Genomic DNA, 24,654 nt, shown 5'->3' with positions numbered 1-24,654 from the left:
ATGTGAATTTTAATGACCAATCGCAGAGTGTGTACTGAAATGCATGTATAAGTCGTGTACATAAACGTCCTCACATTATCGTGTAATTTACACTTGTTTAAATGTTATAACGCCAAAAACAATTTCACTTAAAACAAGCTCAAATATAAGGAAAGTGACAGATGTGGGAATATTATTTCGAAAACCTAGATAATGAATTGACTGGAAAACAGATGACAAAGGATTTCATTGTATATTTAATCGGATTAGGAAAGTACTAAATCTCTGCTCTTTCTTTTACTAAAACATCATTAGTTCTAATAAAATATCTGGATAACAAAGAAACATTGTACTAAAACTTCATGCGTATATGTTGAAGACATAAAGGGACAAAACCCATACTTATGAAAGAAACAAGTTTTTAAAATATAATAAGTATACGCCTTCGTTGTATTGCGTTTTAGTACATGTGCGAGGAGAACTAGGTAATATGAACAGAATTGGCTATTCCAATAAACAGTATAAGTTAACTTCTCGCTTCCATTGCTTTCAAGACGTTGAATCCTTTAAAACACCATTTTTACAGAACTTATGCATATGTTATATACTTTTCAGGAGCCGACCTTAATATAGAGGACAGTGATGGTGACACGCCGTTACACCTGGTTCTAGGCGGACGTCAGCAAACTGGAGGGAACGATGCTGTATGCAAATAGTGCTACATCATTGAACAAGGATGTTATCAATTTGATTTTTTTAAACCATTAGAGATGTATACATTACATACCCAATCAATGTGTATAATTTCAATGAAGACTTTCGAACAACCTTGACTCTGTATCATTATGTGTCCCCTCATCCAGGAGGAGACATATTGTGTCTGTACTTTTTGTCCGTCTGTCTGTCACAAAATCTTGTGAACGCTTCTCCTGTATGACTTATTGGATAGACTTGAAACTTTGTACGGTGCTTGACTTGCCATTTGTAGATGTGCCTATTGTGGGGACGTGAAGATCCAATTAGTTTCCTAAAAGTCACAGTGGATCTAAAAGGGGTGCAAGATGTAAATAGCATGTGAAAACTTCTCCTCCTATATGGCTTATTTGATAAATTTGAAACTTTGTACAATGCTTAATTGCCATCTGTAAATGTGCATATTGTAGGGACAGGAGAATCCAATTGTTACCCTTGATGTTATATTGGATCTAAGAGGGGTGGAGGGTGTAAAATAGCTTGTGAACACCTCTACCTCTATATGACTTATCGGATAGCCTTGAAATTTTGTGCAATACTTCATTATCATTTATTGATGTTGAGACTGTTCTGACCCAAGGATATGATATTTTCCGACTATTTACATTGGATTAAAGAAGGATGTTTTATGGGGTGTGTTTTTTCATGTACAAGGATATGTTCATTTTTTACTGGTACTTCAGCATAACAGTCATCATTTTTGTACCATATACAACAATAACATAGGTCACATTGATATGGAATCTATTCTCCATCTTTTCCTTAATACACAAAGTGCACTTCATAAATGCTGTGTTCCTGCTCATGCTTTCTCCTCCATATCATACAGTACATTATGGATGGGTGGGTGTGATTTGAAGCATTCAGTTTTGGGAGATGAGGGGACATTTGTTTTTAACAAAATCTAATTATTATTTATTGCATTTATTCATTTATATTTTGTATCAGTTTCTCCAACTTTTGGGCCTCACTCTTAATCCGAGTTCTCAGAACCAAGAGCGATTCAATATGGCTGCATTGATGATTCAAAAGGGGGCCGATTACGAGGCTAAAAACAATAAAGGCAACACGCCGTTGGATGTCTGCAGGAACGCAGAACTAAAAAGGGCCGTGGTCAACCTTATACAGAAAACGTAAGCTTGTCTCAGAAGTGTCTTTAGGTTCAATTCATTGCTTGTAATTTATTTACAATATTTAATTATTGTTTCACAACACAAGAATAATATCTACAATTCTGCAAATGTATCATAACAGTACTCTGTGTTTACTGTAATTTTCTTATTTGATTCAATTTAACAGGCGAGCTAGTAGGCCGTCCACGGGGTAATCTATTGTCAGTTTGACATTCTTTTTATACTATCTATTACACACGATCAACCCTGAGCACTACATTGCTGTGCATGATGACCTTTTCCTTTGCTCTGTCATTCTAACGTTCAGACAATGAGATCTATCAAGCTTCAATGAATTGCTGATTATTCGGAAATTGTTTAACATTTTTTAGAAGACTGTAAGTGTTTTATATGCATGGAATATATCTACTGAATGTTATAGTTAAACACCTGAACTATGTCATGAATTATGATTTGATGGTTTACGCAATGAATTTTAATCATACACGGAGAGCAGTTTTTGGCATGGAAGATATTTTAAAGTCAATGACTTGCGATACATATAACTCATCGGTTTTATGAATGTCATTGCTACTGTCATGTATTAAACCGCAAACTTATTCAATTGTTATCTCGAACATATATAAATAGTTTTAGTGGAAAGAGAGGAAAAACCTTGTATTTACAATCTTGCAAACTACATGTATTTCTGAAGCCTTACGTTAGAATGATAAAAGACACAGAATGAGTGGGCAATAGTCTAAATGACTTTATGGTTTTTCTCTCCTGTAGCACGAGTGTAACAAATGCCTTGATTTTACGCAAGGAAACACCATTGAATAATAGTGATTTTATTGTAGTTCCTTGGTCAGGGGATATGGTGCTGGGTTGATGGTCAAAACGTTTAAAATTATTCATCTTTACAAACCTGCTTTACTCAGGGACACTGTGTGTATAGTCATGAGGAGCAATGAAATTCGTGGCTTCAAGGTTATGGTGCCGGGATGGGAGCTTTATGGCTTATGTAGTGAAAATGCATTGATTTTTAATCTGTTTACTCCTTCACTCCACGAAGAAAACCTAAATATTAATACTTTGATTCTATTGGCGCGTTGTTGTATGTTATTCAGGTGACTATTATGGAACATGAACACCTTGTTGATTATGCATATTAAAGGTAACCTGATCAACGATTTATGAATAACGATCATTTATATTTGCAAGAAATACATTCAATTCCCCAATGTAATGAGGACTGTATATTTAGTTTTACAATATACACACACTTTAAAAATTCTATGGTCGTTACAGTTATCTTATTTGCAAATTCAAGCTATCACAGGGTCGTATGTTGTCTGAAGTTTTTCACGTCAATCGTTAGACCATTCTTCACATACTGATTTTAATTCCTCCGTTTACCAAATCAAGATATAGGGCTCATGGCAGGTGTGACCGGTCAACAGGGGTACTTACTCCTCTTGGGCACCTGATCCCACCTCTAGTATATCCAGGGGTCCGTGTTTGCTCAACTCTATTTTGTATTCCTTTTGGGATTTATGAGATTGATCATTTCGTTACCTTCACTTGTTCATACTTACTTTGTATTTGAAATTGTCTTTTGATACAAAAATACAACAATCATGTGACTGTGTCCATGACTTTGTTGGTTCAGCTGCTAGTACTTTCTTGGAAATTAATATTGTAGAGATAGAGATTTCTGAGTTGACAAATCCTTTTTATGCAAGGTGAAGATAACGAACAGTGATCAATCTCATAACTCCTATAAGCAATAAAAATAGATAGTTGGGCAAACACGGACCCCTGGACACACCAGAGGTGGGATCAGGTGCCTAGGAGGAGTAAGCATCTCCTGTTGACCGGTCACACCCGCCGTGAGCCCTATATCCTGATCAGGTAAACAGAGTTATCCGCAGTCAAAATCAGTGTGCCAAGAACGGCTTAACAATCGGTATGAAACACGTCAAACAGCATTCGACCCAATGATAGGTTGTATTGACGAACTAGATCGTTATAACGACCATAGAATTTGCGAAATGTTGATTTCAATCGAGACTGTTGAAACCCCTGTACCATCAACTTGTTTGTCAGTAGCTTACCCCGATTTAAAAACTGACTATACGCAGAACAAGCTCTTGTGTATCGAATCAGTTGAGATATATAAACACCATATGCAGGTAATGATGGAATATTGCTACATAAATATGGGAAGGTAACGATGGAGAAGCTGAAATCATCCCATGGTGCACATAGTTCTATTTCTCCTGTTTCTGTCTTAATTTGTGGGCATTATCTAGAGTGCATTCGTCCTACGAATAAAGCGAAATTTAGACGTTAATATAATTAGTGATTTCACAGAATGTTAAATTTCGCAGATTTACTCCCAATGTCCGTCTAAACATGTATGTTGGTTCACTTATCATTGTAGCCAGAGTTCATTATTTATTTTGATGGTTTGTCTTATTTCAGTCGGAGAGGAGGGGCTGGGCAATCGACCTCTGCTGCTGAGGTTTTGCAGGAACTGTTCTCCGAGCTGCCCATCCCTTGTGTCCGGTGTAAGGACTCCATGGCTAACACCCGTCTCATTCCCTGTAAGCACAAGGTCCTCTGTACTGACTGCTCCTTCAGTGTCCAGCAGTGCCCAATGTGTCGGCAACCCATCAGCAAAAGAACCGATCTGCGTAAGTTGTGTGTACTGTTGCTCGATATTTTGTTTCCGTTCAAGAAACATCCTCAAAAATCGCGAAATATTGTTGTTCAGTCAATGGCAATACATGAAAAAGTTTTGGAATATAATACATGTAGTCATCACGGGGCGTGGGACGATGATCGGTACATAGCCAGAAAATTTACCGCAGTACGCAGGAACTCCCGTCGGAAACTATATGTTTGGCAGCCCATCATCGGATACCGGGTATCTGACGGAGGCAGTTAAATGGATACAAGAAAACTTAGAATAAAGAATATTCTGTCAAAGCGTTCTCATTTATATAAGATAAATTTATCGAGCTTTAATTTTTACATGTTTGATTCATTAGATTTAATTATCAACGTTTCGATTGACTTGCACACGAAAAATGACTACCATGAATTTTTCGTTCTTACAAAAACGTACAGGTAATGCAAGTAACACAGATAACATCCTGTGTATTTGGGACGGTATATACAAGCTAGCAGGGTTCCCTCGGGAGTCAAGTCAACTCGTACCCTGACCGACTCGTACCCAGGTCAACTCGTACCCCATAGGTCAACTCGTACCCAAAAGGCAAAAGTCAACTGGTACCCAAGAATCTGGTTACGAGTTGACTCCTGCTCTTTAATATGATGACAACTCGTACCTAAGCGATATGTCACTTATATGCGCATAGATATATTGCATTATGGGCAGATTCTTGGGTACGAGTTGACTTTTGCCTTTTGGGTACGAGTTGACCTATTGGGTACGAGTTGACCTGGGTACGAGTCGGTCAGGGTACGAGTTGACTAGAAATCTTTCCTCGGGCTCGGGACTTCACACCTGCCTTAAATTAGCTCCGACCCCTACTTAACTTACATGAGGAAAACCGACCGGTTGAAAACCTCGATCATTAAAGGGACAGGGACACGATTTGAGCTGAAAATTTTGAAATTTTATTTTTCCATTTTTACTGTTTTCAAAGCTAACTAAAGTATTTCTAATGATCAACCAAACTTTTAATAGCAGTTGTTGAGTTACAAGTGAGATACAGCACTCACAATTCTTTGTAATGTAAACAAGGTTCGTACCATGATTTTATTTACATATAGATTGCTTAATAGAAAATAGCAAGTTTAAAACAAAATGAGATGTGCCAAACACTAGAAACTAATCAATTGTGTTCAGAATTAACTTATTAATTGAAAACATCTGCTTTAACCGAAACTTTTTATTTGTATATTCAACCTAAGTAAACAAAAACATGGTACGAGCCTTTTTTACATAACAGAATTGTGAGCTCTGTCTCTCACGTACTTTGACAACTGACACTTAAATTTTTGTTGACAATTAGAACTACCTTAGTTGAGCATTCTAAGCATTAAAAACAAAATAAAATTTTACAATTTTCAACTCAAATCGTGTCCATGTCCCTTTAAGAAACATTCTCAATTTCCAAGGACCTCATAAAGAATAGAATTTACTCTAGTTTTGAAAATTAAATGTTTTTAACAATACTTCTCATCACTGTACGGAACATCACAGATTCTTTGAACGACAAAATTGCACTATAGTCAATATTTTAGGAAGATTTTGATATACATGTCTAAATTTCATCTTTTCCGTTCCTGAACACTGACACTACTCGAATCTATTATTAAGTTAAATGAACCTGTTGTGTAACCATCTCTATGATGGCTTAATAAAGCCACACTATTCCCCAAACGAACACCATCACCAGATGAGCAATTACATGTATATGCTCACTTAGCTATTAAATGAAAGCGTAATGTTCATTTAGCTATTATATTAAATGGTTATGCATATAAAACTTTCAATATTATTTATAAGTATGTGCAAAATAAGAACGCAGCTCACGACTTATGTTGGACAGACTCTTTTAAATATATACGTGCTTATGTTAAAAACTGTTTCACAAAGCATTACACTATACATTAAGCAAGGGCAACATTTCATCACATGTAATTTTATTTCAGAGGGTAGGATACTTGAACCTTGTCGTGTACAGTAAGAGGAAGACGTGCTGATTGTGACAAAACCTCTAATTACGCCTTCAAGGAAGAGCTATCACTAACAAAAATGAACCGAGATTGATCTATACTAATAGCTGTTGTAGACTGTCTCAATCATTGGGGCAATTATAACCGATTCAGAAATTTTTTTAACTTCGTCTCGGATCCTAATGATCAGCGTCATAGCTTGTTTTCATTGTATTTCATTTGACATTTTTATTGTAAATACGCGGTAGCAGGAGATGCTTACCCCTCTTTGGCACCTAATCCCATCCCTTGTGTGTCCAGAGGTCCGTGTTTGTACTACTCTTCATTTTGTATTCTTTGTGGGAATTATGAGATTCATCACTGTTATCTTCACTTTTTCATTCAGCTTATTACATACTTAGTTTCAGATAATACTCTTTGCATGCATGAAACAAAAGATTTCATTATAATTGGCATATCATGTCCGACCATTATTGACCTTTATACATGTATAACCCTAACAAAATTTTTCCTTCAAGCTCACTTATAAAAATGTATTCTAATGTAAGTATAATTTGAACTTCAAATTCTATGTTTTCAACGAACTATTTTCTTTTTTTAAAATGAAATATATTTATATAGTCTTAATAAATGGTACCTCTCCGTTTGTTATATTTTAACTATATTATTAAAGGCATAGTGTCTATCTTTTATCTCAAAAATGACATCACAATATTTTGCAAGAAGAACTCCAAAAAACAAATTTGTAGTATTAATTATGAGTTATCTATAGCTGCAGCGCTTTGAAATTGAAGTCATTTTGGCGTTTTAGCCCATTACAAAAATGTTGTCTGAAGGACAATATATTAAACTGATACCCCGCTGATTGGTGGCTACACACAAACATAAGAGATGCGAAGTCAACAGGATACCAGTTTAGGCAAATGAGAACAGGGAATTATTTTGTAATTACTATCGTATCCAATGTGTTTGTAAACATTCTGAAGAACTGTTTGTTTGTGATTTTCTAGTTACGATCTTAAATTTCACCAACTTTTTTGAAACATGCAAAATTTCACTAATATCTTAGACCCTATGCCTTTAAGTATCTAATTAAGTATGTATATAAACAAACAACACGTACTCTTTTCATTATCACACTCCGTAAGCGCCTGAGGGCTGAAGGCAAATTATTTCTAATAGTTTCATTGTTACTGTGTATTTGTTTCACCTATGAAAACAAAGAAACGTTGTTGTTAATTCATATCCATATTACATATTTGACTCTCTCAATGCTTATAAAATGACCGGAATATTGATGTGTGTCTGTTACATAAACATAAATCTTTGACCCCTCTATATCTAATAATATATTACATCAAGTAGGCCTATGTATATTATATATGTCTATATCCATCTATCTACATGTATCTATCTATCTATTTATCTACATTGAATATATCTCCTGTGTGTAAAACAAAATGATATATAAAGTATCCCTGTAACCTCACGTCTGATGTGAAACACGGTATTACTTGTTTATTTATGGACTTGTATATTGTTGATTCTCTCGATGTCCGATTTCAATGCTGTGTTAGAAAGAACACGACTGACACCACGATGTCTGACTCCACGATGTCTGATTGATTGATTCCCTGATATCTGAAGTATTAATCCATCAATATTGTGATTTATAACTACATCGTATATTAAAGTTAAAATAAGTCACCGTGGATCCGTTAACATTGGATGCAAAGTATTATAGAACGTAACGTAGATCCTTCTGTAGGTTTAATGTAAAATTAGTATATTATTGTGTAAAACTAGTAGCTTTTATTAGCAAACCACTATACTCTACGTACATTAATATCGATGTTTTGGTATCTAATGAAAACAATGTATATGTAGTATACAATATATCATTTAGTGTGTGTTGAAAAGGATATTTTATGTAAAACAATGTTAACATATTTGACCCTTGCATTTGATACTGATGATTGTGTAGAATACGGATAATATTGATCTGATGATCTGACGTAAAGATTGTAGCTATCATTTTCTTTTTAACCTGCGTGTTGAAATAAATTGTTTTAATTTTGACGTGTTTAATGTGTTATGTCAAATTCGTGTCTTCCTCCACCGAGCCTCTGGATGAGCCCTATAGATTTTTAAAATATTCATCACAATATGCGTATCCTTATCCGATTTACATTGTTATGTGGTCCGTTTTTCATTTCTTTTAAAAAAAATTTTGTGCACTGAAGTTCGCAAAAAATAGCAGAAGTGTGATTTATAGTTTACTATATATGAAGCAAAGTGTCACATAGAGATCTACCATAATCGTTTTGAATAAATATTTGATGTCCTAAAGTTCATGGATATGCAACACACTCAATAAACGTGCGCGCGTGTGTGTATTCTGAAATAACAGTACATGTAAATACATCCCTTAGTGGTAGACAGGTACCAAGTTGTATCAACTAGTTTTAGGAAAACTGCAGTCAGGCATGTTCATGAGGCTATCTCAGGACTAAGACGTGTCCTAAATCTAAGTGTAACATCGTGTATATGAACGATGTCTATGACTGCTTGTGCGTCTTTGTGTATTTGAAAAAAGTCCCATCATATCGATCCGCATGATTTTCTAGTGAACTGGTCAAATTTCCTAGAGTGTATATGTTGCATCCAAATGGAAAGGTAATACCCAGAGTCGTGATGCAGCGATCTTCTCGTTATCTACGACAATGGGTTCTTAAAATTGGATTGTTGGTATAATGGCCCCTCGTGGACAAGATGGAATGATCTGTGGAATTGAAATGTTATTTTTTTTTTTTAGAGAAGTTGATTACCTCCATTATTGATTGGAACCTGTGTCGCGGTATCAAAAGTTAATATTGATCCCATATGAATGCTAAATGATTAATTACTCCATGTTAGATATTGATGGTGGTCTGGTCAGAAACCTTCGCCGAATTCATCGGTAACCAACAACTGTCTTCAAGAATCGTTAAAACTCTACACAATTATTTTAACGTTCTTTCAACATCATTGAAAACGATCGCACTGTAAAGGAGTATAGAGCATTAGCCTTTATTGACACAAAATAATCGTAGCAGTTGCGTGGCCGAGTGGTTAGAGCATCGCGCTCAAAATCGCACAGCCTCTCACCTCTGGTGGGCGCGGGTTCGTATACCGCTCGCGCTGGTAAGTGATAAAGTTTACTTGCGGAAAATCGGTGGTCTCTTCCCAGGTGCATTGTATCTGGGTTCTCTATTCCACCAGTAAAACTGGGCGCCACCAGGTAACTGAAAAAAATGTTGAGTGTGGCGGAAAACATCAATTAATCAAAATGATTGCTATTAATTTACTATATTATAATTATGGGTGTTCTTTATCACACAGGCCGTCATTTCTACAATACTACCAATACAAGAATTAGGTTAATTACAGTTTAATTTTCGTTGTAGTCATCTCATTTGCCCTACCCTTCCTTGTTCCGGTATCGTCAACCCAGAGACGAGCACTTATAATCATCTTACTACATTACATGGCAGTATGCATTTCCTTTAGTTGTAGTAATCTGCGCTTAGCATTTTTATACTCTCATAATCGAATATTCGGGGGCATCTAGTTTTTGACCCGTTCGTCCGTCTGTCTGTCTTTCATATTTGGCATGGGCATTCCTTGTGGCAAGACCTTTCCATTCATACCAAACTCTTTGAACTGGTGACCTTACAATTGACCTTTGGTCTCTTTCAGAAAACAAAAATATAGGCCATATTTTAAGTCACTTGAGTCGTCGTCCGTCACAATTGAACATTTTTAACTTCTTGATAACTACTATTACAATTCTTTTTTAATTTGGTATGGAGTATCCTTGGGAGAAAGGGGACGTAAATTGTAAATTTCGGGACTCCTGCACCCTTGGGACGGGGCAAAAACTGTCCAAAATTGACCAATTTTCAAAATTCTTCTCTCGAACCACACATGTGTACGAAAAACTTAATGCATAATGATGTAGAGCAGGAAGGCTTCTACCAAAATTGTAAAGTTCATGATCCCTGGGGTAGGAGTTTTAACCCCAGGGCGAGGCCAAACTTAGTATATAGTGTTTATATGTAAAACATTTAATTAACATCTTCTGTAGTGCTATTGATATCAAATTAAAACTAAATGGATATTTGTAAGGAGTAGGTAGTCTTTTCCCAAAATTGTAAATTGCATGATCCATGGGGTAAGGGTTTGGTTTCAGGGTGGTGTCAAAATTATGATAATGATTTCACAACTCAGGGTTTTTGACTCTAGGATGTGTCCAGATTAGTAATATCTTTTAATGTTAATACCCATATTATATTATCAGTATATGCACTTTTGAGGGCATTGGAGTTTTAAGAACACATCTTGTATGATATTGTTGCTTAACATTAGTAAGAGGTACTGTTTTTATGATAAGCACGTGCATTTTCCCGAGAAGACCTTTCCAAAGATACCAAGTTTATTAACCTAATTTTGAGAAATTTTCAACAACAAAAACTTTAACCTTGGTAATTTTTTAACAAAATAAGAAAAACTTTGATATGTGTATTCCTTGTGGCAAAACCTTTCCATTAGTACCAAAACCTTTAACCTGGTGACCTTTGACCTTTTAGAAAATTATAATATGAGCCATCATGTCTTTTAAACAGTAAGGCACTGCTTTTATATTTTAATTTAGCATAAGTATTTCCTATGAGAATACCTTTCCATTGGTATAAAATTTGTTGACCTTGTAATTGACCTCTTACCTGCTAGTACAAAATTCACTATAATGTTTTAACTCGGCGGCATCAATGTTTCACAAACACATCTTGCTTATCTTCAGATTCAACGTCTCTGGTATTTGGCTAGATACCCAGTCCAGGCTGTATGATGCCCTCAGCTTTCCATTTTCCGCGTCGCACTGTCGGACCAGAGGAGATAAAAGAATATCTGGATCTCGTTTTGCCCGTTGTTTCTCTCCCATCTTTTTTGAACGACGGAGGGTTGTGCGAAGTTGGTCGCCAAATTTTAAAAGTCGGTAAATTTGTCTTTGGTACAATGTACTAATATATGGATTGGAGACTCACTACCTACAGCACGTCTCTCTCTCTCTCTCTCTCTCTCTCTCTCTCTCTCTCCAATCCAACTCTTCTAAACGGAAGCGAGGCTGTGTCAGGAGTGTCTCGGGCGGTACATGATAGTACTGGTACTGTTACCCAGTACAATGCCCGGTAGGAAGAGGGGCATCAGATAAGTTCAAACCATTTCAAAACCTTAGGTCATCCACGCATTTAGACTTTCGGCACCAGTGAGTACCACATTGTTATGTCGATATCCTGTTATCTTCCCTGGTTCGAATTCACAATGTGGGCATACCATCCATTCTCCCACTTAGCCCTCAGACTGGTGTGTGCGCTAGTGTAGTGACACTTTATGTGAAATTGTGATGTGCCATCTGAGTTGTTAAAGCACTTGTAGTATGTAAATATGGGACTTGTTTTCATTGCAAATACCATCCACAGTGTAAAACATTAATACATTTTGTGCGCCATGTACATCTTGTTTATTAACGCATATAGGAATTCAACCAATTCAGGCAACTATAGTGGGCAATATGTTCCGTATTATACATGTACATTGGAGTAGCAAGCCAGATTCTGTTACATGTAATTTGATGTTCTTTGCAGCGCAAGACAATAAATGTCAAGCAATTTGATTTTTCAGGGGGAATGGATATACAACTTTAACACCATTTCGTCCTTGAAAATCCATCTGACTTGCATACATGTATTGAGTTCACACTACATATTCATCCAGTTTAAGTACACACAATGCAAACAAACAATAATGGGTTGATATATACATGTAGTTATACATTTTTGGCTTAGTTTGGTTGTTACAAGTGTAACTATAAAATTCCAAAAAATTCAGGGACGTAAATTATATGATGTTGAATAGTTGACATATATTACTTATGCACCTCTCCATATATAATTATATACCCACTGTTTGGGAAATCATGGGAGTAAATTACATTTCACGCTGTGAATTGTATTAATTTTGTTCTTAAAAACATTTTTTAATCCATTTTTTTTTTTTCAATTTATTATATATTTTTTTTCTTGTAATTAAGTTTTCATTTTAAAAAAAAGATATTTGTAGCAAGTGTCATCCTAATATTGGATGCATCAAAAGCTACAAAGTATAGAGAGGATATACAAAATTATCCATTCATTTACATTTATTACCTGCTGTCTCTTATGAAATATTTAGTCATTCGGACGTTGTATAAAGATGTACATTTCACCAAGAAATTTCTCTCGTACAATGTGTCCGTTTTCGATCTGGACCATAAATGCATTGATTTTCATGTGTTTAGATCCATTTGCCAAGTTTATGTTAGTAAACATTTCTCGAGTAGCAAAGCGAGGGACCAAATAGAGTGGCGAGAAAAAGTTTAACAACATGCTTAGTACGAGAAATAAAAACTCTTTGTGGTCTTTATTTAATTTATTTCCGTATTTTTTATCCTTTGATCAAGATCATCAGCATTTATCTTGATTGGTGCAATTTTGTATTGGTCGGGTTTGATAATTTGTGCCCTCAAAGGGACTTTACCTGTATTCAACAACCAGGTGAGGGTGCACAGTGAGTAGTTTTCAAGTATCATTAGGTTTTTCGAACACATTCACTATATCTTCATTCATGTTTCAAGAATGTCTGTCATGTCTTTTCAAATGGATTTATATGGCAAGCCCTTTTACTATTTATTCGAAAAATAAGATATCTCTTTGAATTAAAGATATCTCTTATTTTAAAGAGATATCTCTTTAAATTGAAAGATATCTCTTAATCTTAAGAGATATCTCTCTAAATAAGAGATATCTCTTTCACTTAGAGAGATATCTCTTTCATTTAGAGAGATATCTCTTTCACTTAGAGAGATATCTCTTTCATTTGGAGAGATATTTTTCACTTAGAGAGATATCTCTTTTACCTTTAGAGATATCTCTTACACTTAAAGAGATATCTTTTTCACTTTAAGAGATATCTCTTTCACGTAGAGAGATATCTCTTATACTTTAAGAGATATATCTTATACTTTAAGAGATATCTCTTTCACTTAGAGATATATCTCTTTCACTTAAAGAGATATCTCTTTTACTCTGAGAGATATCTCTTTTACTCTGAGAGAGATATCCTTCACTTAAAGAGATATCTCTCTAAGAATTCCTAGAGAGATATCTCTCAAAGTATAAGAGATATCTCTTTAATCGTTGAAAAAGAGATATCTCTCAAAGAGAACGATATCTCTCTTTCCAATATTTTTATTAGTTTGAATACTTAAGTACTCCTCCCTAAAACGGAAGCCTGCCAAAGCAAATCTTACCATGATGGCTGGGGTGTTGCTAAAACGCGGAACGGAAAATGGAACGGAAAACGGAAAATATAGGCAATAATGTCATGAAGAGGTCAACATTTTGCAAAATCAAAAGGCTTCTTTTGAACAAGGAATGCAGAAATTACAGAGAGAACAGGAAGTCATCCTCAGAATCCACCATTTCATATTGATACCTCATACTAAAGTATTATTATGTATTTTTACACGGTGTGTTTTGCGGATGAATATACCAACAGGCGCTTGCTTAATATTTTGCATATAGTAAGTTTTAATAAAAATATTAAGCAAGCGCCTATTGGCACCATCTTTTTTCCCGGCTTTGTGACCCCCCCCCCCCCCCCCCCGATTTTGACAGTATGTTGTTTCACAAATGAAGAAAAAATAAATAAGGTAACATACTGAAAAGACTTGAATTATAATTTATTACTTTATTCTGGCGGGTATGGTAAGAAAAGATTTTATGAGCCCATCCAATGAATAAAAGGTACACCACTCTCCCCCGAAAACAACATTGTAAAAGATAAAATAATTCTTTGAACAATTTTCCCTAAACATAGCCTTTTTAAATCGAACGTGCTTTTAATCGAACTACATATGTTTAAGATAAGTGAATTTGAATTTAGTTCTACACCTGGTACAATATACATTTATGTATCAAATCAAATTTTAAAGCGAACGAGTCCGGTGAAGAAACAAGTTTTGCTTCATTTGGGATGAATCTATGCGAAAGTTCGTACATTTACCGATATCCTGCGGATTAGTGTTGAAACTTAAGAGATACAGCAGTAAAGAAAGATTGAAACAAAACCAATGTTAACTAGGGTGAAGTTTACGACCAATAGTAAGAGGAATTAACAGATTTATTTCATAATATATGAAGTAGCTAAAAACCTAACACAGAATTTATACTTGAATGGAATTCAAAGTCATCTCATTCTTAATCCAAATATTAAACTATACAAGTATTTAGTTTAAAAATTAACTGCCAGAAGTCCTCACTATTTAGGATTGGAGTGTTGCGGTTACTAAATCCCCTGTTAGTTAAAAAATGATAAATCAGACAAAAGATGTTTAACTTGTTGACTAAATAAGATCATGAATTATTATTGTTTTATACATATCACACTCCTTGTTGTAAGTACACACATACACGGTATTATGTGTAAATACGTGTACGTGTTCGTTAATGACGTTTTGCCACCGGGGGGGGGGGGGGGGGATAAACCACGTGTGTTCTTTTCATTCTCTACCCATAGGTTAGGTGTCACTGCTCGCTAACACCCCTGTCATTGCCAAAATTTCGAAATTCTTGTACAATGCCTTGTAAATTCTTATACTAACGTTTAACTAAATTCGATTAATCAATTTATAATGCAAAATTTTAAGATAAAGTTGTTTTATCGCTTGTAAACAATTCCCAAATTGTTGATTTTAATCAAAATGGACCCCCCCCCCCCCCCCCCCCCCCCCCCCCCCCCCGATTTTTACCGTTATCTACATTAATCACTCTAATTCTTAAATTCTGTTCCGTTTCGTTTTCCGTTCCGCGTTTTAGCAACACCCTGATGACTGCAATCCCGTGGGAAGATTTTGCTTTTTACCGCATGTGAAATGTATATATGTACAGGTAACAGAAAACAAAGACAATAAATTGATGAAATATGCAAGCTGGACTAGATTTCGCCTCTCGGCAACTTGACAATATTACCCCAACCACCTCTTCAACCTTACCCGCCATTTGTAGGCTAGAAGTATTTTGCTTGGTTAAAAAATAGGGTTACATCATTTCACTGACAATGCAACAGGGAGAAGTCATTATGATCACCGGGGGGAAAATCGAAAGAGATATCTCTTTAATATTTTATATTAAAGAGATATCTATTTTTGAAAATTTAAAGAGATATCTCTCTTACTTAAAGAGATATCTCTTTTTACATCGATAGAAAAATATCTCTACGCTAGAGAGATATCTCTTTCTCTCTGAGAGATATCTCTCTAGCTTTGAGAGATATCTCTCAAAGAGAAAGAGATATCTCCCAAGCGTAAAGAGATATCTCATTTGCTTAACGAGATATCTCTTTAATCAAAAGAGATATCTCCCTAGCGTAAAAAGATATCTCTCTAACTTACAGAGATATCTCTTTAATCAATAAAGATATCTCTCTTATTTAAAGAGACATCTTATTTTATGAATAAATAGTAAAAGGGCTTGCCATAGATTTAAGTTAAGAACTTACTAAAACTATTCTTTTGGACATTTTCGGGCATTATAGAAAATACTTCCATCCGTATCCTATATATCATTTCTGAAAATGATTTTGAAAACAAACTATTTGGATGACCAACAAAAACGGATCAGAAAATGCTGATAAAGTGATATAAAACCGTCCCTGTGTCTTTTAAATTTGTTTCAAATGATAGATTGCTGGATGTATCACTTTGTGACCGATGCCTGAACACAAGATGGTGAGTACACATCCTATACTATTTTCATGAATTGTTAGTGATGGGGTATAACAGATACCTCAGAGAGAGAGAGAGAGAGAGAGAGAGAGAGAGAGAGAGCATATTTTGGGAACTCATGTTCTTGTGTTTTTGTTTTAATATTCAATTCAGAAACCGCGACGCCCTTCCTTGATTGTTACCAATCATTGATAATTATTGGTCTAATGATTAGAAATACAAAGACACAATCACCCAACCATGAAGCTTGGACTTGGGGTCTACCAAGTTATTTGGTACATGCAAAAATCTTTTGTTCGAGGTGTGAAATATGTACTAATTCCAGATTACATTCTTTATTTTGTGCAATTGAAAACCGCATTTAGAAACAATTAAATAAAAAAGCCCGCCAAGAAATTACGTCAAATAAGATGCTTCTATTTATAAATTCATTGAACGGGGAAACCTACTGTTGTTTTTAAAGAGAAAGTAGGAAAAAATGTCGGCAAACCACAGTTCGGATTGGAGCAATCAGACTGATTCCTACCCGAGCAATCTTCCCCCTACAGTCTTACTATGTACACTAGTGAGTAGTTCTTTGTCTGTTATTGGGGCAGTGGTCATTTTCGTCACATACTGTATAGTTACTGTGGCCAAAAACCAGACGAGGCGGCTTCTGGTGTACTTGACTATAGCCGACTTGCTGAATGCCGTGGGTAACCTTGTGGGGGCCCTGCACTATGCTTTGAGGGATGAATCTTCATACATGAATAAACTTCATAACATGTCTCTGGACTGCCATCTGCGGGACGATCAGATCTGTGTCATACAGAGCTGCGTCACCACGTTCGCGTCTCTGGCTTCTTTCTTCTGGACAAACATCATTATGATCCATATTCTCATGACTTTAATCTCGCAAAGGGAGTGGTCCAATCTCCTTAATAAAGTCACCTATCACCTTGTCGCCTGGGGAGTACCGTGTAAGTATACAAAACGCATGCATAGCATTGCCAATTAAAATCTAAATTTATGTTAATATACATGTAGTTCATGCACAGGAATTTAACTCAATAAAAGTGCCACTTAAATGTATATCTATGTGTGATATTTGTTAAAGAAGAGCCGGCTACTTTTGTTTTGTGAAAATAAGTAAATAATGGGGTCAAGTGTGTGGTCTGAGGTAGTCTAGCCTGATTTGGGTCAAGTCAGAGATTGATAGGCGATAGATCGAATATTTACCTGGTGTTAAATGTCTGCTATTTAAAAGTAAGCATTACAAACGTTAGTGTACGTAATATGTAGTGCATCACATGCCATATGAAAACTTTATGAAATGCAGATAAGTTTATAAACAATTCTCCTTATTCAGATTGATTGGCTTGATAACTCTATTATTGAATAAAAACTTTCAGTGGTTATAACGCTGGTAGCGATCTCTCTCAACGCTCTCGGAGAGGATTTCTCTATCAGTAGTGGACCATGGTGCTGGATTAAGGGCTGTCTAGAGCCCCAACAGGTCATATTCTGGATGACATTTACGGGAAAGGGCTGGGAAATCCTTACTTACTTCCTAACCATGGCGTTCTACTTAATCATGAAATTCTACATGTTTAAAACGGTAAACATGATATATACATATACTCACTGTTGTGTTGTGCATTTAAACGCATTGTATTTCAATACAACTCCGGTTTCGTAATAATTCACAATATTAAAAATGGTATTTCTTTACTGGTATGTTTTTATAAATGTTCTTCTTATGCAAATTAAAATGAATCAATCTCTGTTAATATACTTAATTGGTACATTTATCGCAGATTAATTTTTAAACTTTTATTTTTCTTTTCTATTGCAGTCAATGCGATTCAAAGATCGAAGTCGCAATCATCTCCGAGAAGAGGACGAGTTATATATCATGATCTTCTTCGTTATAGTCATTCTCCGGGTAGCGGGTACAGTTCGCTATGGTATCGCTATTTCTAAAACACTGAACCACAACCTCTATGAAAAGTTCAATTCCACCGACATGGTTCTTCTGCACTTCCAGAGCGTTGGAGACAGTTTGCAGGCGTTCTGTAACTGTATCTTATTCTGCATTCGAGATTCTGACGTCAGGCGGGAATTGTGGAATCGAATTCGTGGGCGTAACAGGTCACGGGGGGAAAGACAGTCGTTGATTACTGAAGTTGATGGCAGTGTAAATTAAAACAAGCGTAAATCTTGTGCATACAAGGCAGGTATGGAGACACTATAACATGAAAAACTATTTGACACAAAGCAAGTCCTTAAGAATAATGTAATTCAATCACTTATAAAAACGGGTACCTGTAAAGTGCGAAACGAAATCGAAACGAAACGAAATCTACCGAAACGAAACCTACCGAAACGAAACGAATCCTACCAAAACGAAACGAAACAGATTGTATAACCGAACTCTTTTAATTATAATAATTAAAAATGGTATCTTAGGCCCCTGTGAAAGTTACAACATATAAATAAAATTCGCCTCCCCTTTGATGTAGGCTTTCGGCTTGACTGTTACAAAGTTTTAAAAGTTGGAAAGGGGGGGAGTAAGCACAAAGTACATATCCGTAGTTGATTAAATGACATGTACAATTAGTTTCGGATCCATAAATTTCAGAACCGAGGGTTACAGTCTCAGAGATCTGGGGAAACACACTATACGAGGGGTGGGGTCGCCGACGTTGGATCCGCCTTTGGGCATAGATACATTGTTTGAAGAAGCTGGTGTCTGAGAAAATTGAAAGCAGGAAGAGCTCTTAACCTCTTATTTTATCTCTACCTGCTGAGGTGCGAGTACTTTCAATAATGGAAAAACTCTATACATTTGGGCAATCTCTACCCAGAGTTATCGTTGTAGCGTAGTGTAATACGCCCTCTGGTGAGAGATTGACGTTTGGGGTGTTGCTAAGACGGGGAATTGAAAACGGGACGGAAAACGGATTTTTTTTAATGCAATAATATTAGGAGGAGGTCGGCATTTTGTAAACTGAAAAGGCTTATGAACAAGGGGATTTTAAGCAGAAATCACAAAGAGAACGGGAGGACATATTCAGAATCCACCGTTTGATATACTACATACAAATACACAATATCCACATGTATACATATATTTGTCTTTAGAACAAAAATACTGAAACATGTATTTATGCCCAAAAGGGGATCCAGCGCCGACGACCCCATCCCTCGTTTAGTGTGTTTCCCCAGACCTCTGACCTGTGAGACTGTAACCTCCCGTTCTGAAATTTATGGATCCGAAGCTAATTGTACATGGTATTTATGTGCTTTGTGCTTACCCTCCCCCCCCCTTTCCAACTTTTAAAACTTTGTATCAGTCAAGCCGAAAGCCTACATCAAAGGGGAGGCGAATTTTATTTATATGTGTAAACTTAACAGGGGCCTGAGATACCATTTTTAATTATTATAATTAAAAGAGTTTGATTATACAATCTGTTTCGTTTCGTTTCGGTAGGTTTCGTTTCGTTGGGTTTCGTTTCGGTAGGTTTCGTTTCGTTTCGGTAGATTTCGTTTCGTTTCGTTTTGATTTCGTTTCGCACTTTACAGGTACCCTTATAAAAACTAATGTATGGGCATCTCTAATCCTGATTTTTCAAGGACATTGATTATACGAAAGTTTCTATTTCACTGCCGAAAATGGGATAGTTTTCTTGACATTGTGTACTTCTTTATACGGGACGTACAGTGTATTATGGTATAGCGATGTCTACGTCCGTCTATTCTTCAGGGCTTTTCTGTCTTTGTCTCACAGCATGCTAAAATTGTTGTGTAGCTGCTTCGTGAGTAACTCTAGATCATGGTGTAATTTTGATCCATTCGACCTCTTTTAGGAGTGCTGACACTTTATTTGAAAGTGAATATTGTATGATTTGTCCGTAAAATTCTTCCCCCAGTTTTCAAGTGAGGACCTTATTTTACTGAAATTTTGTATGAGTATTAAAGATGTTCATGTGGCAAGGATTTTGCTTTTCTTCAGTTTTTGAGAAAATAACAGGTTGTTGAACTTAGTAAATTTTGAGGAAATATAACTGAGCCAATACATAGTTTGTTCACCATCTCCCCTCACTGTTTTCAAGCTAAGGCTTTTATAATCAGCTTAAGCTGGAGATGTGCGTGTTGCAAGTATTTCGATTCCCAACAATTTGCTAATTTCTTTGACGTTAGAAAAATTTACAGATTGTTGAACTTAGTCATATACATGTACATGTATATGGGAAATATTTTACACACAGAGCTTCTGGTTTGTCTATTTGCCCCCTGTCACAATTTTTAATCTAGGAACTTTTATTCATACGACACAAAAGAAAGTACATGTATATCATAGCTTGATGGCTGATACAACTCATGACCTTTTTGTCATGTTTGCTAATGAATTTTATAGAAAACAAACTCCTTATGAAAAACGCTCTACGTAAGCTTGTGACGAGCGTGTTATCAAGCAATTATACTTAATCAATACGCTGTTTCTTTTCCCTTCTCTCATTTGTTCTCACAAGGAGGATTAAATATCCATTGATCATAAGAAATTATCTGGTATATATATATATAGATAGATAGATAGATAGATACTCTATCCATTTCTTTGATGATTTTGTTACTAGTGAGTCGTGCAGTACTACTTAGGTTTTTTATATGATTAAGACAGCGTTGTGACGTAACTTGATATTTCAGGTTCGCAGTATCCGTGTCATGTACATGAACACCTGCTTGTTGAACTTTAGTGTGTATGGTTGTTTTTTTCCATGGACTGGTATTGTAGGTTTTACAAATCTCCAGGGAGTTTCCCAACATTCGTTGTAAGGATCGTATACTTCAAAGATTTTTTCTCCTCACAACTTTATTCACGAAAGCCTCGTTACATTTTCCCTCCGTATACGATGTAAAGGAAAGGTGAAGTTTTCGAGTGTGAAATGTTCAAAACTACCTTTCTCACAGGTGAACTTTGAACTAAAATCTTTGGAAAATATATTTTCAGATAGCAATATCCTAACGGGAATTTTCAAAATCTTGTTAAACTTTCTATAGGAAATTTTACATCCAGTAAATAGGTTCTACAATAGCCATTTCTTGACATAACATAGATACAGTAATTTCCACATTGACATTGTTAGAATATGACGTTATTAAGTTCGTGATTGTTTGCGATTACAACGTATGTACATTCAATTAAGACTCGAGGGCTTTACGCCAGCACACATGTACATTATGAAGCGCTTCATGAAAAGTATCATCGCAGTTCATATCCTCATGTATTTTGACAAATGACATTTATATTTTAATTTCATTTCTGTAGTCATTCCTAGCTGTTAAAAAGGATATACATATACTACATTTACCCAGATTAATACAAGCACTGTTCACAACTGCATCGCATACATGAGAAATTGGCTATCATTACAATTTGTTGAGATATCAAAGGCAACTAGAACAGTCCTTTCGGGACTAATACCCCCAGCGGGGCACATTACATAATGGATAAAAAACAGACTTCCTCTGATCAAACCAGAAGTTGTTTAATCAAATCGTCATCTAGTGTATTATTTTTTTATTGAAAATTTTTCGTTAAAAAAAGACAATGAATCAGTCAGATATCAAAATATTTCCGGTGATGCTCAATATAAACACTACCAAAAATGATAGGATTTTCAGAGAATTTGATGTTTATTATCATTTCTCTTAATTTGGTACATGATTTAACAATTGCTAGAGTATGAACAGCAACAACCCCCACCCCTACCAACAGAGAATGGATATATAGAAAATGGAAATATTCATACATTCACTAGATAATGAACAGTAATTAATCTCATAACTACCACAACCAATACAAAATAGAGAGTTGGGCAAACACAGACCCCGGATATATGAGTTGTGGGATTTTTAAATATTCTAAGAGGAGTAAGCATCCCCTGTTGACCGGTCACACCCGTAGTGAGTCCTGTATCTCGAAGTTATCAGTAGTCAAAATCAGTGTGCCAATAATATATCAAAATTGTATATAGAAGGTGAAAGGTGAAGATAACGAACAGTGATCAATATGTAGAAGGTCTGATTCAAATCGTTTAATCTGTTTTTGAAATATTCTCAAACAATACTCTTAAACAAAATAGAAATTAGCATAACTTTCTAATACGTTAAATGTACTAATTTGAAATGAGAAATGCACAACTTCAGTCTAAGAACAATGCATTCCTCTTCAAGAATTTTTAAGATATACATTTTTTAGTTTAATAAATGACATGACGATGTCCATAAATAGAAAAAAAGTCTGTAACTTGAAGAAAAATTGTCCATTCAATATGAAAATATCAGGTGTACATCTTTAGATGGTGAGTAATAAGTGTACGGATTTTCAGAAAAAATTCTTGCACTAATTTCTTAGATCATACCCGGACAAAATCATGTCTGCAGACAGAAAGACTGACAGGACATAGTGATTCCAACTTTGTTTGTGGGGGTATATAAACAATGTAAATATTATATACTATCAACATTTCAGTCAGCTAATCATATAATAATGATGGGTAACATATATACAGATTATCAAGGTCGATACATGTAACCAATGCTTTTTTTTTTAAACTTTCGAAACGGAAAAGGTTTATTATATGCATGCTTTGTATATATATAGGCGCAATACTTGATGTTTTTACTAGAGATGTATTCTTATAATGTTAATTTTCCTATATGATGTTGTACACAAGCAATATTTTAGTCAAAAATTGAATTATAACTTGTTGGTGTTCTTAAAGCGATACAAGCTGTAACTGACGGTATTTTTTCAACTATCCAATTATTCACCAAATAACACCTACCGGTATAACTAATATAATCCCCAAGATCTGCAGAAAAATTCTGAAAAATAAACAAGGGAATATTGTTTGTGAAAATACGAAGTTTAGCATTGTAAATCAATAATATGATTATAGTATTTTTCTAATAACATGTGCATCTCATAATGTGATTACATATATATGATTTTTATTTGTAATTTCTTCTCCTCCTATCTTCTCCTGTCCACTCACCTGTTGTTTATCTTATACAATTTGATATATTGTGTATACAAATGTACATGTATACGTACTAGATGTATTCCGATGAGTTGTATAACTCAAGGACAATAAAGAATTGAAAGTTTGAGAGCACACCTACAATGAGTGTTTCGTATAAACCGCCATTGTGTCGTATACACGGACATGGGAACGATGATTGTCGAACATAATCGGGTTGCTTAGACCGAAGTCATATACAAAGACGGAAACTGACGCGAGTAACTACACTGTCGTTTGTTTTAAAATATTACGTTGTTTCATGAATGACTAGAAATACTATGCAAGTGTAAAAAGGTAATAATTACACAAATGTGCCACTCAAATGAAATTTTGAATTTTCTATAAAATTGGCATTTTAAACTGTTTACAAATCTAGCACATACTCAGTGCCTCTCTTTCGCTTTTTCCGAACTGGTGACCTCCAAGGTCAATGCACATCGGAGGTTACGAACAGGAATTACTGAGAGGATGACAATGATTCATGAATTAACATTTTTTGCTAATTTGACGGGTTTATTGCTTCAGATCCACTCTGATTCTATTAAGTTATATATATTCAATCACATATATGTTGACTATTTGTTCTTTTATTTTCTAATTTATTTACCGTCAGTTACAGCTTGGATTGCTTTAACTTTATCATGATTTTTAATAAAATTGTTCAATATTGGATTGCCGTTTGTTTGTCTACATTACTTCTTCAAGACGGCGTTGTGATATTAGAATGCAATTTTTATACTTTTATAGAATGAAATTGACAATCGTAATGGAGAATTTGGAGCATTTAGACTTTATCATTCCATCGACAAATAGGAAAGGTATAGAGGCATCACCATGTCTGTCTAATTGTCTGTCTGTCCACCCATCCCACTATTTGTCAAGGCCATCACTCTGTTATGAAGAGGCGTTAAAAAGGCAATAACTTTGAACAACAAAGGTTGCTTATAGCCAGATTGTGCGTCGTGTCCCTGAACTAACTTCAGTTGGCCAAGTTCACTGGTAAATAGAACTCGAAAGATTTGTCTGGACCACATCATTATCTCGCAGATAAGAGAAGCAAACGCTTCGTATATAAGATTCTAATGACCAGATGGATTGATATAACCTTGAACCAAGGTCATTTGACCTAGGTCAAATGGGAATGTGTCTTGCAATGGGGAAATAT

General features: G+C 35.4%; 2 protein-coding genes across 6 annotated transcripts in view; both read left to right on the top strand.

The window, feature by feature from the left end:
* LOC125652687 (E3 ubiquitin-protein ligase MIB2-like) overlaps positions 1 to 8,636 on the top strand; it is a 28,810-nt gene extending 20,174 nt beyond the window's left edge. For 4 of the 5 annotated variants that reach the window (XM_056150039.1, XM_048885260.2, XM_048882055.2 and 1 more), the window contains 5 exons: positions 595 to 683; positions 1,681 to 1,865; positions 2,032 to 2,055; positions 4,332 to 4,543; positions 6,534 to 8,636. In XM_056150039.1, the coding sequence (XP_056006014.1) occupies positions 595 to 683; positions 1,681 to 1,865; positions 2,032 to 2,055; positions 4,332 to 4,543; positions 6,534 to 6,568 (545 nt within the window). In that variant the 3' untranslated portion in view covers positions 6,569 to 8,636. The remainder of the gene's footprint in view (positions 1 to 594; positions 684 to 1,680; positions 1,866 to 2,031; positions 2,056 to 4,331; positions 4,544 to 6,533) is intronic. The other variant, XM_056150044.1, reaches the window with a different exon arrangement.
* An 8,032-nt stretch (positions 8,637 to 16,668) lies between these two features.
* On the top strand, positions 16,669 to 24,161 carry LOC125655149 (G-protein coupled receptor 157-like). Its single transcript, XM_056150050.1, has 3 exons — positions 16,669 to 17,378; positions 17,811 to 18,016; positions 18,254 to 24,161. Exons 1-3 carry the CDS (start codon positions 16,898 to 16,900, stop codon positions 18,602 to 18,604), a joined length of 1,038 nt encoding a protein of 345 aa, XP_056006025.1. The 5' UTR covers positions 16,669 to 16,897; the 3' UTR covers positions 18,605 to 24,161.
* The last annotated feature ends 493 nt before the right edge of the window (positions 24,162 to 24,654 follow it).

The sequence above is a fragment of the Ostrea edulis genome, chromosome 1, assembly GCF_947568905.1.
Source record: "Ostrea edulis chromosome 1, xbOstEdul1.1, whole genome shotgun sequence".
NCBI classification, from domain to species: Eukaryota; Metazoa; Mollusca; class Bivalvia; order Ostreida; family Ostreidae; genus Ostrea; species Ostrea edulis.
This window is presented reverse-complemented; position numbering and strand designations above follow the sequence as displayed.

Coding starts and splice junctions, on each gene's coding strand:
- LOC125655149 (XM_056150050.1), top strand. CDS start 16,898: ATGTCGGCAAACCACAGTTCGGATTGGAGCAATCAGACTGATTCCTAC. Junction 17,379..17,810: donor TGTCGCCTGGGGAGTACCGT/GTAAGTATACAA, acceptor AAAAACTTTCAG/TGGTTATAACGCTGGTAGCG. Junction 18,017..18,253: donor AATTCTACATGTTTAAAACG/GTAAACATGATA, acceptor TTTCTATTGCAG/TCAATGCGATTCAAAGATCG.